The sequence below is a fragment of the Hyla sarda genome, chromosome 1 (genome assembly GCF_029499605.1).
Source record: "Hyla sarda isolate aHylSar1 chromosome 1, aHylSar1.hap1, whole genome shotgun sequence".
Lineage (NCBI taxonomy): Eukaryota > Metazoa > Chordata > Amphibia > Anura > Hylidae > Hyla > Hyla sarda.
Window position 1 is genome coordinate 317,736,752 of NC_079189.1, and position 17,699 is coordinate 317,754,450.

The 17,699-nt window shown below is 40.9% G+C and overlaps 1 protein-coding gene across 17 annotated transcripts in view; it reads left to right on the forward strand.

Annotated features, from left to right (window-relative positions):
- The window catches only part of PTBP3 (polypyrimidine tract binding protein 3), a 226,391-nt gene that overhangs the window by 191,032 nt on the left and 17,660 nt on the right, over positions 1–17,699 (forward strand). For all 17 annotated transcript variants that reach the window (XM_056518480.1, XM_056518499.1, XM_056518547.1 and 14 more), the window contains 4 exons: positions 772–946; positions 13,239–13,313; positions 14,428–14,564; positions 16,518–16,551. In XM_056518480.1, the coding sequence (XP_056374455.1) occupies positions 772–946; positions 13,239–13,313; positions 14,428–14,564; positions 16,518–16,551 (421 nt within the window). The remainder of the gene's footprint in view (positions 1–771; positions 947–13,238; positions 13,314–14,427; positions 14,565–16,517; positions 16,552–17,699) is intronic.

The following is a 17,699-nucleotide window of genomic DNA, read 5'->3' on the forward strand; positions in this document are numbered from 1 at the left end:
GTACTCCCAAAAATATAAATGATTCATATGTGCAAAAATGGCTTCTAATATACGCCAAGAAAAGTAAGGGCAGTTTACAAGCTCCACATCCATGTTCAGCACATTTCCTGCATTTGGGTAGTACTGTAGATGTTTCTACTTTCTTTCATAATAGGGTAGTCTTGAATAAATACAAGCAAAAAAATGCAAAACAAAAATGTAAACACTCTCCCACTTGTATACATGGTTGCATTCATGGTGTCGCCTGTGGAGTCTGAACAGGAGTTTTCCAATGGGAAAGACACAGTCCAGCACTTGAGAAATGACTTGATAAAACCACTGACATTTAGTAAGGAAGTACTTCTAAAAAAGCAAAATACCATCCCCAATATACACATGGATTACTTAACACAAGTAATTTTTTTTCCCCATGATGAAGAGGTTCAAAACATGTTCCTGTATATTTAAGAATCCAATTTTGCTATGATGGGAGAAACTGAAAATTCATGACATTGACTAGAATTGCTCTTAACTCATATCAGTACATTTTTGGTCCAAGGTACCTGTTGGGACTTGAGGTGCTGCTGGTACATATGAATATGCATTATCATTACTGATCTTAAGTGCCAGTAATAGTATTGTGTTCCAAGAAATATTGCATAAATCCAACACTGTTACCCCAGTTAAATAAATTAAGGCAGCACTCCTCTAATATTTGGAGTCACAGTTTGGATTGACATGTGTTATATAAGAATGTTAGGTTAAGTAATTTAAAGTGTATTTTTTTTCTAGGCTCTAGATGGGCAGAATATTTATAATGCCTGCTGCACGCTGCGTATTGAGTTCTCAAAGCTGACAAGCCTTAATGTCAAATACAACAACGATAAGAGCCGAGATTTCACACGCCTTGACCTGCCTACTGGAGATGGACAGCCATCCCTTGATGCCACAATGGCAGCTGCTTTTGGTAGGTACTTCACTTATTTGCATCCAGGGTTCCTAACTCTCTTCTCCAGCCCAACCACAAGCTCATGAATAATCCATATATCGTTATACCAATTCTGGAAGTATGATTAAATACTAGGTGTGCTATGTAAGTAGCCATTTCATGTTTTATACAAGTTTTGAAGAATGTTGTGTGATATTTCCACTGGTTTGTAGCAATTGTTTGGCGAACCTGCAGCCTGTTACATATGCATATTGCATACAATGAGAACATACATTTTCATTTTTGTTTCTCTCTGTAGTAGACCCCATAAGATTTAAATGCATTTGTACTGTATATTTAAGTTAAAGGCGTATCCCATCTTTAAAACATACCGGTAGGGGTCCAACTGCTGAGACCACTACCAGTCATTACAACAGACCGAAATTGTCCTCCCTGAACAAATGGAGCTTACTACGCGTACAACCGGCACTCTATTCATCGTTTATGCGGCTTCTAAACGTTGCCAAGCACTAAGCTTTGTACATTCAGAACACCCTCACCGATCAGCTTGTTATCCCATATCCTTTAAATAGAAAATAACTTTTGGAAATGGAAATACCCCTTTTAAGTTTAGGAAATTATTAGGAAAGTACCGTAATTCCCAACAATTTATTACTGTGACGTAGGGATGTAAGAAAAAATCGATTTGCGCGATTATCGCGATTTTTTTCATTTGCCGATACTGAATAGATTCAAAATATTTTTGAATCGATTCTTTTAGGGATGTGGAATTTTTATCTCCTGACGCCCGGAACAGCATGTCCCGGGCATCAGGAGATACAAGTTCCACATTTGTGGAGCCGGGCAGGCCGGATCTGACACGGTGGCGCTCTGGGTGTGTACAGAGTGGGCTCAGACTCGTGCCCGCTCCGTACTCTGCGACCCCCGGCTGATTTCAGTAGCCGGGGGCCGCAGCTAATAGCCAGCATGCGGCGATCGCCGCGGCTGGCTATTAAAGGAGTAGTCCGGCGCACACTTTTCTCATTGTGTCCCGTCCGGGCTGCAAAATAAAAGAAAATGCACTTTCTCTTACCTGCCAACGAGCCCCCGGAGCTCCGGTACAGTCCGGTACAGGTGTTCGGTCCCCGGGCTGTATTCTTCTTACTTCCTGTTAGCCGGCACGTCACACGGAGCTTCAGCCTATCACTGGCCGCAACGATGTCCCGCCTCGGCCAGTGATAGGCTGAAGCTCCGTGTGACGTGCCGGTTAACAGGAAGTAAGAAGAATACAGCCTGGGGACCGAACACCTGTACCGGACTGTACCGGAGCTCCGGGGGCTCGTTGGCAGGTAAGAGAAAGTGCATTTTCTTTTATTTTGCAGCCCGGACGGGATAAAATGAGAGAAGTGTGCGCCGGAGTACTAGATCGCCGCTGTCAAAGCTGACAGCGGCGTCTATTGGGATCTATGAATGCTCCCAGGTGGGCGATGTATTGGGATATATCGTGATGTATCGTCACCTAGACGGTATCGCGATATATCGAATCGCCACACTGGTATCGCGATTCAAATCGTATCGCCAAATTCTTGGCGATTCACACCCCTACTGTGGCGGAACACCTGAACAATTTGTCCATTCCCAAGGAACCCTTACTCCTATTCTGACCACAAAGCTTGATGTAAGGACTTGTAAAGCAAATATTTATTGCCTAGCACTAAAGTATATTCAGGCTTAGATGTATTTTGGTTTGTCAAGAATTTTTAAGCAGTTTCAAAACCGTTTGAGCAGGTTCAAAACAGTTATCTCTGCCGGTAAGTGACAGGTGTTGCTGTGTTCTGGGGAACTCCTGACCAAGTTCTTAGGCGCCTTGGGGTTCCAATGAAAATTAGGGTTGAAAGACAATATAAATTTAACTGGGATCCTTCATCACCACCCCACCACCCCATATATTACACAGATTAGGGAGCTGATTCAAAGGGCAACTCTTGCTCTTGAGGACACGGCAGGTTTGTATATTACACAAAGGTCCCATTGAATTCCATAGGGGCTTTATAATGCTTAAAGGAGAATGATCACTCAGTGTTTGGTAAGTTTTATCGGCCTGCTGGGCCCTATGTGATCAGTTTTATTGGGAGACTGTTAAGTTACAAGAGTGTTGTTTAAAAGGCACTTTTTTTTATTTATATTTTACTTGGATAATAATAGCATTATTATATCTTCACAAAGATGGTCTAGTACGGTATATATTTTGGTAGTAGATGGATGTACGGTAGATTGTTTTCTGGTACGAAACTTGACATTTATGAGCAAACATGCTCACAGAATAAAAATACTAAAAATAAATTTGTCTAGTTAGAGAAGATAGCAGGGATATAACAAATCTGCTGTATGTCCATGAACACCTAGTTGTTTTATAATTTGATGTAATATACTTTATTCAGCTGCTTATTGTTCATCGTGTTAGAGTGTCAGAGAAATCACTGTAAACAAGAGAGTTACTAGGGGACTTTTTATTCTTTCTCAATATTTTTTTTCCCAATGACATATCTTTAGATTCCTGCTGTACTTGACTTTACAAGTTCTTATCGTATTGATTGATCATAGGTCTTTTTAAGGGAAGCATGAGAAAATCCTGAACTTCTTATTGTAAATATTTCTTTAGATTGCTTGAGCAGAAGCAAAATATCTGTATATCGTGGCTTAGCATCTTCCCTTTGTTGACTGCAGTTTAGCCAGAGGGCTGGTGCAGTGAGAAGTTAAAAAAGACACTGGTTCCTAGTGCTTATTTTAACATCTCTGTCAAATGTGATCACTATTATAATTATTGTGTAATGATGGAATATGTTGAATATTAAATGCTATTGAGTTCAAATTTTTCAATCGTTGTTTCATCAGAATGTTGAAATACAAAAATTACCGCTTAAAGTTTTCCATTGTGTTGGAATAATGCGTAAATGGAAAAAACATATGTACGGTAATCAATTTCTCACTTTCATACCCATATTACAAAGTTATTTGTTATGGTATTCTAGCCCGATGATGAAGCCGTCACTGACTTTTTAGCACGTATGAATGTCTTCGAGAGAAGGCCACCATTCGTCCTATTCGGTGATTTGTAATAGTACTGGGATTCTGCTGCACTGTGCATATGGCAGAATGTCAGCGACAGAAACCTCTGCCACAAATTCAAATTCTGGTCTCCGCAAAAAGAACGAACAGTTCAATTCTGTTGGAGGAATCCGCTCAGACATGCATTGCTGCCTATGGAAACAGCACATTTCCAAGCGGTCCGGGCACCGGCTTGTCTAGCCGTGTGAATGGGACCTAAAAGAGTCTTTGGGCTTGCTTTTTGTATTTTAAATTCCTTCAGGTGCATTACAAATAAGAAATGAAATCGTACTATTCCCCACTGCTGCAGTTTTGACTGCATCCATTCCCTGCGGCTCTCCTATTCTTTATGGTTCCTGTGATGTTTTGTTTGGAAAGGAATTGGCCACCTGTCACTGGGTGAGGAGGGCACCACTGTGGTCAGATTTTTCCATTATTGTTACATCAGAATGTTGAAATAGAAAAATGACTGCTTTAAGTTTTTCATTGTGTTGGAATAATGCTTGATTGTGGGCCGACTACTTTTTTCTAAAGGGGGGGGGGTCCTACCTGCAGGGAAACGCGTTTCAAGCGGTTTTACCCCTCTTCGTTGGATCAGACAAAAAGAGGTGTAAAACCCCTTGAAATGCATTGTCTGGTATCCAATAAACCAAAAATTGTACATCTTAAATCTGGTGTCCTTTCTTTCATTCCTGACCGGCACTGACTAAAGTACCCAGCTATTTCAGTTGGATGCATGAGCATTGATCTGACCATCTAAGGATCTTTGGAGGGGGGAAAAAGCAGATTTTTAGGGTACGTTCACACATACAGAATCTGCTGCATATTTTCTGCTGCTGATTTTCCTACCCATTGACTTCACGTGCCGTATTTTGCTGTGTATTTGCTGCTGCATATTTTCCTACTCATTGAAATCATTGGGTAGCAAAATACGCTGCAGAAAATATGCAGCAATATACGGCATGTCTGGCCCTACTCATAAAGATTATTTGCTTTGCAATTACTTCTGTAATTCAATTTTGTCCAGATAAATGCTATATCATTACTTTAATGCACAGAAAAACATTTTTGACATTTTCTCCCTTTCCAAAATGTAGTTTTAACCTTGATATAGGCACTCACTTTAGTGATGTAAAATAATGAGGTACAATCTAAAATGTTAAAATGAACAGAAATGAAAGACAGAACATTGCTGCTAATGTGGTACTTGTGACTCAGCATGTTAAATAGGTTCTCTGGGAACTATGGCTAGAAATAGAGTACAATAGATGCTCCAGTTTTCTAATATACATCTGGTCCCTCAGCGATGACCTCAGACATTACAGATGCAAGTGGAAGGGGACTCCAGGTTATTGCCCTTTTGTGGCTCATTTTATATAAACAATAGATAACTTTACTGACCATTTTAAGTGATGCTGAATTTTTGTAAAAATACCAAAAAATTTTAATAAATACTGTTTGCCATTTGCTAATTCTCTGTATTTAAAGAGTACCTATCATAAACTAGTCTGTCCCTAAATCCCACCAGCATCTGTCCCTTTCTAATCCTAACACTAATCCTGCCTTTTATTCTTTTTCAAACCCCCAGCCTGCTCTGTCATCGGTGTTCCAGCGAGGGAGGAAGTGGGCGTGGCCCCGCAGGCGTGACGTCATCTGATGCCTGCAGGGGCCGGCTTCTGCCCTTCTTCCTGTATGCTGCGATCCCTCTCGGGAGTGTGCATACAGCCGCACTACACGGCAGGGACGGCAGCTTCTGTGTCTCCTCCTTTATGTTTGGCCATACATAGTGGAGGAACATCTGAGTACAGAACTGCCGTGCCCTGCAGGAATAAAGTAATAAACATGGTGGGTTCACAATTTCTAATAGTTTATATTTATATTTTAATATATACACACACACACATTCATAAAAAAAAATAAAAAGCCACAATAGCAGTTGTGTAAAATGAATAAGGGCAAGCAATGTAATAAGCTTGTTATAAAAGTAAAACCGCAGAATGATAATATTGATGATAATAGTGAATTTATTGCATCCAAAAAAATGCATATTTTTGGATGCAATAAATTCACTATTGTCATTGCCATCTATACTGTAATGCTGCAGTTTCACCTTCTACACAGGCATACTGCTTGCATATTTTCATGTAGTAGGTAAATCTGCAGCAATACAGTATAGATAATGATGAAAAAGAGAATTTATTCCATCCAAAAATATGCATTTTTTTTGGATGCAATAAATTCACTATTATCATCACCATCTATACTGGAATACTGCGGTTTTTCCTTCAACATGAATGGTGTAAAGCAGTAAGGCTATATTGAGTTTCAGACCAGATCACTCCAGTATAGCTGGTGATGAAAAAAGTGAATTTATTGCATAAAAAATATGCATATTTTTTGATGGAATAAAATCACTTTTTTTTATTACTATCTATACTGGAGTGATCCGGTCTGAAATCCATATAGCCTTACTGCTTTACACCATTCATGTTGAAGGAAAAACCGCAGTATTCCAGTATAGAAAATTTGAAGTATGACATAGGTGGTGAACAAAATTTATTTTTCTACCCCTCACAACAGCACCACCATAGTGATGGGCTCCTCCCCCAGGGACAGGAAACTTAGAGCACAAAAGGAGCACAACCCTCCATAGCCTCAGTGGTTTCCTGTCCCCATGGGAAGCCTGGAGCAGTCCATGCCCCTGTCCCTCCATGTGGTGACTGTGAGGAGGCCTGGAACTCGCGTCCCTGCAAATAGCTCCTGGTTGGGAGCTTTCCGGCATGTCCCCAGTTGAGATTTGAAATCTTGTGCCGCCCCCGGCCCCCTCCATCCTCGCTCTAGCATGCTGCGGCTGCATGCCTGTTCTGCCTGGCTGCGGTGCATACTTTTATTTGCACCTAGGAGTTCTTAGGAGGTCTGCTGGTGTGGGGATTGTGGGCTTCGGTCGTTTGCTGGGGTTACGTGGCTTCTGGCTGTGGGGGCGGGTCTGGCATAGTCAGGTCCAGGCCGGAGGTAACGTCAGACACTGGGTCACGTGACTGCAGAGCGCGAAGCTTAAAAGGAAATCCTTTTTCTTCACTCTGCCTCCTATGTACATGCTGGATAGCCGTGCAAGCTGTGTTAGCAGACTTCAAGGAGGCGGTACATCTCTGAAGATGAGTGCTTTTGGTGAACATTCCAAGCGGGATCACATGGATAAAAAACGGTCTTTGGTTGGAATTTTCCAGCCTGCCACCCATTCAATTCGTTGACGCGAGGGGGCGGGCGAGACGTCGCGAGGGGGCGGGCGAGACGTCGCGAGGGGCCGGGCGTGACGTCACGCCCGGCGGCCGCGAACACTGAAGCCCGCACACAGCGTTCGGAGTAATGAACTTCTGGACGCTGTGAACGGAGCTCCGAAAGTCAGGGCAGCGCACAACCCCTTTAATACCAGTACCTCCTGGAGAGTTAGAACAAGGGTTTTATTCCTCCCTCTTCCTAATAAAAAAAAAAGCCAAATGGGTCATACAGGCTAATTATAAATCTAAAGCCTCTGAACCAGTTCTTGATAAACAAACAAAAAGTTCAAGATGGAGACTATCAAGTCAACAATCAACCTTCTAACAAAGGACTGTTTTATGGCATTACTAGATCTGATGGAAGTATACCTGTATGTCCCCATTCATCAGGACTACCAAAAATATCTGAGTTTGGCAGTTTATATAGACTCTCATCTAATGCATTTTCAATTCTGAGCCCTCCCGTTTGGAATGGCAGTGGCCCCGAGAGTCTTCACCAAGATTATTGTGGTGGCCCACATCAGAGAGGGGGAGGGTGTTTTCATTCCTTATCTGGACGATTTCCTTCTTGTTGCCGAGACAAAAGAGAAGGTACAGTGTTTCCTAGACTACACTTTAAAGGTTCTTAATAAACTTGGTTGGATGGTGAACTGGGAAAAATCCTCTCCCTCTTCTTCGCAGCAAAAACATTTTTGGGGGATTCTTTTAGACTCCACACTTCAAAAATCTTTTCTACCTGCACAGAAGATTAACAAACTCCAGTCCTTAATTAGAGAAGTTTTTGAGTCCCCTAGAATTTCTATTAGGAAAGGGATGTCTTTGTTAGGCCTCTTTACTTCGGCCATCCCCGCAGTACCATGGGCCCAGTTTCACTCTAGGTCCCTTCAGTTAGAGATTTTAGATCAGTGGGATGGGTCCCAGGGAGGTTTGGAGAAGGTTATCCTTTTACCCCAGTCAGTGATTTCTTCCCTAGGGTGGTGGTTGGTGGACGTTAACCTGAATAGAGGTCTAGATTGAAAGGTCCATTTGCCCATGGTGATCACTATTGACACTAGTCCCTGGGGGTGGTGTGCCCATGCAGGGGATAGAGACCTTCAGGGTTCCTGGGATATGGAGGTTAAGCATACCTCCTCTAACTATAAGGAGTTGTTAGTCATTCTTGGTGCCTTGCAAGCTTTAGGTCCCGCTATTAAAAATCAGCATGTTAGGATACTTTCAGATAACACTACTGCTGTATCCATAATTAATAGGCAGGGTACGACTAGAAGGGCTAGTCTAATGATGTTATCTTTTCAGATTTTTTCATTTGCAGAGAATCAGGTGAAATCAATCTCAGCTGTTCACTTGAAGGGAGAGCTAAACTTCAGGAAGCATACTTCCTGAGCAGGCATCAGGTTCGACAGGGAGAGTGACAGTTGAACACAAAGGTTTTTCAGAAAATCTCAGCTCTGGGGGGCACTCCACAGGTGCCACCAGACAAAACAGGCAAGTAAAAAAATGTCTTTCCCTCTCCCCGTCAAACAGGCCATTGGCAGTAGATACCTTACATAAATGGGTTTGGGATTTGGCTTATGCTTGTCCTCCACTTGTGCTCATACCTAGGGTCATCAGGAAGATCAAGGAGGACAGGGCAAGAGTGATTCTGATTGCCCCCTTCTGGCCCCCGGAGGGCGTGGTTCTCCTGCCTAAGGACCATGTCAGTTTCGGACCCTTGGGTCCTTCCAGAAGTCCCGGACCTCCTGATACAGGGTCCGCTGCTACATCCAGAAGTGCAAAGTCTATACCTGACGGCCTGGTTCTTGAGAGGCTAATCCTAAAAGCTAGAAGCAGTGATTGACACCCTTCAGGCCAGCAGAAAGACTGTGACGTCCAAGATTTACTTCAGAGTCTGGAGGAAGCTTTTTGAGTTGGTAGGCCTTTCTAATATAGACGTTGACAAGCCTAACATAGTAGCTATCTTAGACTTTCTTCAAAAGGGCCTTGAAAAAGGTTTGAGGGCGGCCACTCTTAAGGTACAAGTGCCTGCCTTAGGTGCTCTCTTCAGTCCAAAAATTCGCTCCACCTGTGGAGCATAAGATTTTTTTAGATCTGTCAGCAGGTTACACTTGTCAAAAAGTATTACGACTCCAGCTTGGGATCTCTCGGTGGTTCTTAATGCTTTGAGTAAACAGCCTTTTGAGCCCTTGTCTGAGATTCCGCTGTCAGTTCTGACTCAAAATACTGTTTTCTTAGATGCTATTAAATCAGCCAGGCAGGTCTGAAAGCTAGCGGCCTTATCATTTAAAGAACCGTATACAAGGATCCTGGATGACAGAATTTTAATCGGTCCAGATCCTGCCTTTCTACCAAAAGTGGTATCTGCCTTCCATATGTCTCCGGAAATTGTTCTCTCCTCCTTCTGTGGCAACCCATCTAATGTTACAGAAGGGACCTTTCATAACTGAGATGTCAGGAGGTCTGTGTTAGAGTACATTGATAGGACAAAAGAATTTAGGAGATTAGATAGAATTTTTGTCCAGTTTTCATAACAAGGGAAGTAGGGCTGCTAGAGATTCCCTTTCTAGGTGAATTTGTCAGACTATCTCTTCTGCCTATCTTTCAGCAGGGCTTTCTCCTCCATATAATCTAAACGCTAATTCCACTAGGGCTATAGCCTTCTCTTGGGCTGAAAGGATGGGGGTCTCTATTGAGCAAATCTATAAAGCGGCCACCTGGTCGTTGCCACACACTTTTTTTTTTTAGCACTACAGGCTTAATTTTGCTGCTTTTTCTTCTGCAGGTGGTGGTCCCACCCTAATTCTGGTACTCTGGTATTCTCTCTGGTGGTGCTGTCGTGACTGGGTGGAAAGTCGGTAATTACTCACCGGTAATTCTGTTTCCTCATAGTGACGACATCACCACGGCATTCCCACCCTTTTTTATTTCTGTGCACTGGGTTCTTCTTTGCACGGGTGAGAGAAGAATACTAAATATGGATATATATACATTGATAGATTTCATGTAGAGGGAAAGAAGGCATTTTCTTCTACAGTTATTCTATTTTGTAGATTTACTTTGACTAGATGGTGTCATTTATTTTTATTAGTTTATTTTATTTGTAGGAAGTCAACTAAATTTGTAGGCTCTTAATGGGTCTTGGTAATTCACTGAGGCTATGGAGGGTTGTGCTTCCTTTTGTGCTCTAGGTTTCCTGTCCCTGGGGGGGAGGAGTCCATCTCTGGTGCTGTCGTGACTACGAGGAAACAGTCCATAACATACATAATACTCAGATTTCAACCCCAAAAATATGCCTATAGGCTTCCCTTAGATAATAATTGTGATTATGCCTGAAAATAATTTTATGATATCTATTACACGTAACTAGGAGAAGGAATCTGCTGGTGCTGCTTTCCTCCTATTGCTATAATAAATCACTAGTTATTTTGCACACATTTGATGCTCACCACAGTCTTTTCTTTAGCCTGGCTGTGCTTGATGGGTATCTCTTGGCAGTGCTGTTATCTCTCTCCTCTATGCTCCCGCTGCACTGAGGGTACGCGCAGCGGGATCTATCTCTATACAGTAGGAGAAGGGGAAGAAGCACAGGGCGTTAGCTCTCTGCCTGTTTCATATACAGGCAGAGAGCGAGCAGTGTGGACGTGATTTCCTGTAATGGGACCACTGCCCTGGCAAGCAGTGGTCCAAACGTGCTGTACGTGGGGGGTGCAAAAGGCATCCTGGACCCAGTAGGGAGACACCTAGTAGCCAGGATTTCACAGGTAAAAAAAATGTTAGAAATACATATTTTTTTTAAAGAAATATATGAGAGATTTCTAATTTGTAGTAAGCTATAACATATAAAAAGTTTACTTTAATGAGCGTGTCCATTTAATCATTGTAGCCTTTACCAATTTTTATTTTTCTCCATCTGTAGAAACACTGTGCACTGTGTTCAATCGCAGTAATGTTCCCAAAGGGGTGGGGGGTGGTATAATTTAGCAAAGCAGCATTACCAACATTAAATATCCTTGTGATTCTTGTGTATGGTCTTAATTTTACTCATCACTGAGGTTTATTATAGTTTATCTTCCAGCTTCTTATTTAGTATACAATTTTCTTGTCTCACAAATGATGTGAATGGGTCAGTCATCACTGGAGTGACAGGAGTCCCTTGGTCTCCATACTGTAAATGAGTCCAGCTGTCAGGAGTCCATCCTGCTTATACTTATTCCATCTATTATTATGAATATGCCACAATCCTTGTTTACGCATTCTCTCTTCTTTCATAAAATGTCTTCTGCTTTTCTTCACCGAGGAATCTTGTCAGGCTTAAATTATCCCATTGTGAACGTGTCATTCTGTCAGTGGTTCATCTATTGACTTTCTCGTAGAAATGTTACATTCTTATATTCTTGTTACTTTATGTACCTCAGTTCATTGTAATGCGGATGATTATTAGGTATCCCATAGTTTGTTAACCATAAGTAGTATTGCACATAGAATGGCCATGTATTGCCTTTGTTCAGTTTTCGGATGATGGTACTGATCCTTGATTCGGCTTTCCAAGTAAGTGCTTGATTTTGATGCTTCAATAATTCCTGGAAGTGGTCCTTTATTTGTCAAGATGACATAAGCAGTCCCGTCCTTGCAGCTTGAGACCTTAACTGGTATTTTTATTATTTAAAGACCTTATGCATATGATTTTTGTTAGGAAGCATATGTGGTCCCCCAGCGCCATATCATAGGGATATTGTGTTCCACCATATGGTTCCATACAGTTTTTAAGGAGTAAATACAGAATTGATCAGCACCTCCATGCAAAATGAAATAAATTCAAGTATGGAATGTATGGATTATTTTGACATGGTAACCTAATTTACCAGCCCCAAGAGAGTGGAGTGAGTTAATTTTAGGTCCCCACCTGAACGAGGTCAACTTTCCATTGGTGGAAGCGCTCACACATAGTTTGATCACAACATGTTCTGTAAACTAAAATTTGACATGTACTGTATAGTAAATATAGCGGTACTTCAATGCAAAATAATCAAATATTTTCAGATATATTCAGTGTTCACATCTTAGTGTTTGCAGAGTACTGCTGTATTTATATTTTTGTTTATCTGTGCATGTGAGTGTTTGAATAACGGAGTTCTCTTCCCCTAGGGGCAATGCTTCTTGGGGAATACTGCTGTAATACAGGGTCCAATTGAGCTTGCATCAATTTATATTTGATGTCTGATGTATGCAAAATCTTACTAAAGACTATATATGCTTTTCTGAAATTAGAAACATTCAGAGAGCTGCAGTACAACTTCTGTGCATTAAAGTGTTAAAATACCATATATAAATATGAAGTCAACTCTGTACTTAAAGGGGTTGTGCGCTGACCTAATTTTCGGAGCTCCGCTCACAGCGTCCGGAAGTTCATTACTCCGAACGCTGTGTGCGGGCTTCCATGTTCGTGGCTGCCGGGCGTGACGTCACGCCCAGCCCCTCGCCCGCCCCCTCGTGACGTCACGCCCACCCCCTCCACCAAAGTCTATGGGAAGGGGGCGTGACAGCGGTCGCGGAGACGTCGCGAGGGGCCGGGCGTGACGTCACGCCCGGCGACTGCGAACACGGAAGCCCGCACACAGAGTTACGAGTAATGAACTTCCGGACGCTTTGAGCGGAGCTCCGAAAGTCAGGGCAGCGCACAACCCCTTTAACTAGTCTTTTCTTTTCACTGGGCCTTATGTGTCAAAACCTTTCCAGAAAATAGAACTCGTACCCATCATCAAATCAGTCTTTCTGCTATGACTGTTTTAATTCAAAAGTCCCTTTGTGTCATTTTTTGGAATACTATATACCCCATTGTCTTTTGGAAGCAGAAGGTGGCAATGCTTATGCAGTGCAATGGAGAAGAGAGACATAATGGACTTATGCCTCCCTCACACCTGACAATGTAATTTTTTTTTCTTGCTTAGGTGCTCCAGGAATAATTTCCTCACCTTACGCAGGAGCTGCTGGATTTGCACCCCATATTGGCTTCCCTCAGGCAGGTAGGTGTTCTGAAATTTATCAAAGGACAACAGTAAAAATGTCCCATGTTTGTTCTTAATCTTATACAAGGAAATGTGGTGTTTTTTTTTATTTTTTTTATTTCTCTGCATTTCTAAAGCCTGTTTTTTTCTGTATGAGAGTTTTTATTGGTATCATTGTGGGGTACATACAACTTTAACAGTGTTCACCATGCATAATAGTGTGTTCATTTTATCATATCAGTAGTTATGGATGCAGCCATACCAATTATGCAGCTTTCATGTTGTTGTTTTCTTTGTTTTTCCTAGAATGAAGGATTTTAGAATTGAAAAATAAGCTTTTTTTTTTCATTTTAGATTTTATTTATTTAATTTTGCTAAAGGCATTTTTTTTAATCTAATAGGCAAGGCAGACCTTTGAAGCCTTTTGTTACGTGTTTGGTTGGTTTAGCAGCCCATTTGTAACCAGTGATTGCAGTGTAGGGTAACAAAGGGAGCCCTCTCCCTCTGTCTATCCACATAGATGCCATAGTCATGATTGATAGTGGCATCTAAGGGGCTAAATGGCTGATATCTGAGTTATCTCTGATGGGCCATCCCTGCGATGTACTGTTTTCACTGCTCATGCTAAATTAATTATGACCATAACATAATAGTTCAAGGCAAGGGTTAAGCATCATGTGAGAATAGATAAATAATATGGCAGTTATATTTACAAATCTGCATAAAATTTGAATTTGTGTGCTTCCACATCTTAACAGTTTGATCATTTTCAATAGAATTTTTATCAGCGGTTTTATAGTACAAATGTTTGCAAACTATTCTTACCATAGGAAATCTTTTTTGTATGTGGCATTTGGCCCTACTTCATCAGTGAAAATTTTCTTTAAAAATGTGTAAACCCAGATGACACATAAACAAATGCCTTTTAGAGATTGCCCTTTGTGAAATTCTGAGATTTTCTGCATTTATATAAATTTTAGAAATAAAGAGCCGATAATAAAGGGGAGTTAAAAAAAAATACATTCTGTTTTGTTTTTTGAAGTGTGTTTTTATTTTTATTTTTTTAATCCTGGACAACCAATGTAAGTACCATGTTGAATTTTAATTCCACCCTTTGCACTCTCTCCTATAGGGCTGTCAGTTTCAGGTGTGCCAGGAGCTCTTGGACCTCTTGCTCTCACCACTTCTGCTATCACTGGACGTATGGCAATACCTGGCATGACTATTTCAGGACACTCCGTTTTGTTAGTCAGTAATCTAAATCCCGATGTAAGTCAAGTATTTGTTTACTTGCCATACAATGTTTGCTGATATGTGACAATATACAGAAGTAAGATGCAGCACTTTTAGACTGGAAATGGCTCAAATGAGCTGCTAAAACAGTGCTGCTTCTTAGCTCTGGATTTTGTTGTATTGTGGAATCATTGAATCTGATTCCTGGAAATCTTTGCACCATCCTTTCCACTTCACAAGTGCTACTCCACACCCATCTATTTTGGTAATAAATGTGTATACTACATAAAATTCTTAAGCTTGTACCTTGTGAGTGTCATGTGGCTTTCAGGCAAGGTTTATGGCAGGTCAGTTGTTGATGTTGTTTGATACAATGCAGGAAAACCTTCACAACCTTCACTTTTTTCATATTGTTATGTTGCGGCCTTATGCTTACATAAAATACAAGGTTTATACACCTGGATTTTGGGCTTTTCTGACATTCTTCTCTGCAGATCCTCTCAAATTCTGTCAGGTTAAATGAACATCGTGAGATGGACTGTTAGTGAGCAGCCTTTTTTTTTAGGTTTTTCCAGAGAATTGGATTTAGTTCGGGTATCTGACTGGGCTACTTAAAGGGGTACTCTACTGGAAAAAAATAATTTAATTAACAGGGGCCAGAAAGTCAAACCCGATTTGTAAATTACTTTGACTTAATCCTACTTAATCCTTCCAGTACTCTTCAGCTGCTGCATGATCCACAGAAGTTCTTTCCTTTTTGAATTGCCTCTCTGCCTGACCACCGTGCTCTTTGCTGACACCTTTGTCCATTTTAGGAACTGTCCAGAGTAAGAGCAAATCCCCATAGAAAACCTATCCTGGACAGTTCCTAAAATGGACAGAGGTGTCAGCAGAGAGCTCTGTGGTCAGACAGAAAAGAAATTTAAAAAGTAAAGAACTTCCTGGGGAGCATACAGCAGCTAAGTACTGGAAGGATTAAGATTTTTTTTATAGAAGTGATTTACAAATCTGTTTAACTTTCTGGCACCAGTTGATTTAAAAAAAATTTCAAGTGGAATACCACTTTAAGTATATTTACAGTGTTGCCCCTAAGACACTCCCAAGTCTTGGAAGGTGAATCTTTGGCCTTGTCCGAGATCCAGAGCACACTGCATTAGATTATCTCTGTACTTTACCCCATTCAGTTTTCCTCAACCCTGACCAGTCTGTGTTCCAACCACTGAAAAAAAAAACCATGCTTCAGTGTAGGGAAGATATTGGGAAGGTGATGAGCAGCTGCCTGGTTTCCTCCAGACACGATGCCTTGAATTGAGGCCAAACAATTCAGTCTTCGGGAACTCTGGTTGTTCTAGGTACTTTTTTCCTCAAACTCCAGGTGGGCTTTCATGTGTCTTTTACTAAGGAGATGATACATTTTGGCCACTCTGACATATAGCTCAGATTGTTGGAGTTCTGCAGTGATGGTTCACTTTCTGGAAGTTTCTCTCATCTGCACACAGAATCCTTGAGGCTCAGCCAGTGTGACTGTTGAGTTTTTGGTCACTTTTCTACAAGTTCCCCCAATTACTTAGTTTGATGGGACAGCCAGCTCTAGAAAAAGCTGCTTGTTCCAAACTTCTTCCATTTCAGAATTATGGAGACCATTGTGCTCTTTGTAAAATTTTTCAGATCTGTCCTTCCACACAATCCTGTCTCTGAGCTCTACTGGCAGTTCAATCCCCCTTATGGCTTAGTTTTTTCTCTGATATGCATTGTCAGCTGTGAGACCGCATATAGACGGGCCAAATCTTGTCCAATCAACTGCATTCACTACAAGTGACTCCAATCAAGGTGTAGAAACCTCTCAGGGATGATAAAGAGAAATGGGAGGAGCCAGAGCTAAATTTCAGTGTCTTAGCAAAGGGTCTGAATACTTATGTCCATGTGAAATTTTCGTTTTTCCTTTTTTAATACATTTTAAAGATAAACAATATCTTGCTTTTTCAACAGGTTATCTTACCCCATGCCCTATTTATCTTGTTCGGTAAGCAAATTTATTTATTTGTACAATAACTAACACAAGTGTGTACATTCATAGTAAGATGAAAGGCACATTTACTTCTGATAACCACATTTGTATTATTTACTTGAACATGAATTGTTATCACAACATTATTGGAAATGTTAAAATTACAGCTTGACTATGGTAGGTAAAAGTAGTAGTGACTTCACAAAGAATAAAGCCTCCTTAACCCCTTAAGGACCCAGCCCATTTTCACCTTAAGGACCAGAGCGTTATGTGCACCTCTGACCACTGTCACTTTAAGCATTAATAACTCTGGAATGCGTTTACTTTTCATTCTGATTTCGAGATTGTTTTTTTGTGACATATTCTACATTATGTTAGTGGTAAATTTTCGTCGATACTTGCATCATTTCTTGATGAAAAATTCCAAAACTTGATGAAAAAATTTAAAATTTAGCATTTTTCTAACTTTGAAGCTCTCTGCTTGTAAGGAAAATAGACATTCCAAATAAATTATATATTGATTCACATATACAATATGTCTGCTTTATGTTTGCATCATAAAATTGACAAGTTTTTACTTTTGGAAGACATCAGAGGGCTTCAAAGTTCAGCATCATTTTTCCAATTTTTCACAAAGTTTTCAAAATCGGAATTTTACAGGAACCAGTTCAGTTTTGAAGTGGATTTGAGGGGCCTTCATATTAGAAATACCCCATAAATGACCTTATTATAGAAACTGCACCCCTCAAAGTATCCAAAATGACATTCAGTAAGTGTGTTAACCCTTTAGTTGTTTCACAGGAATAGCAGCAATGTGAATTGTAGAGACAGTTTTTGAATTTTTACAAGGGGTCAAAGGAGAGAAATCTTCCTAAAATTTGAAACTCAATTTCTCTCGAGTAAGGAAATATCTCATATGTGTATGTAAAGTGCTCTGCAGGTGCACTACAAGGCTCAGAATGGAAGGAGTGACAATGGGATTTTGGAGAGTGAGTTTTTCTGAAATGGTTTTTGGGGGGCTCACGTGGAGAGAGAGCGCTGCGCATTTGAGGCAACATAAAGTCCCCGATGATAGAGTTTTTTTTTGGCAATTTAGTGGTCCTCACTGGCAGATTCAGAGGCAAGTAAAGCGTATGCCTCCTCCACCGAAAATGCTCGCCGAG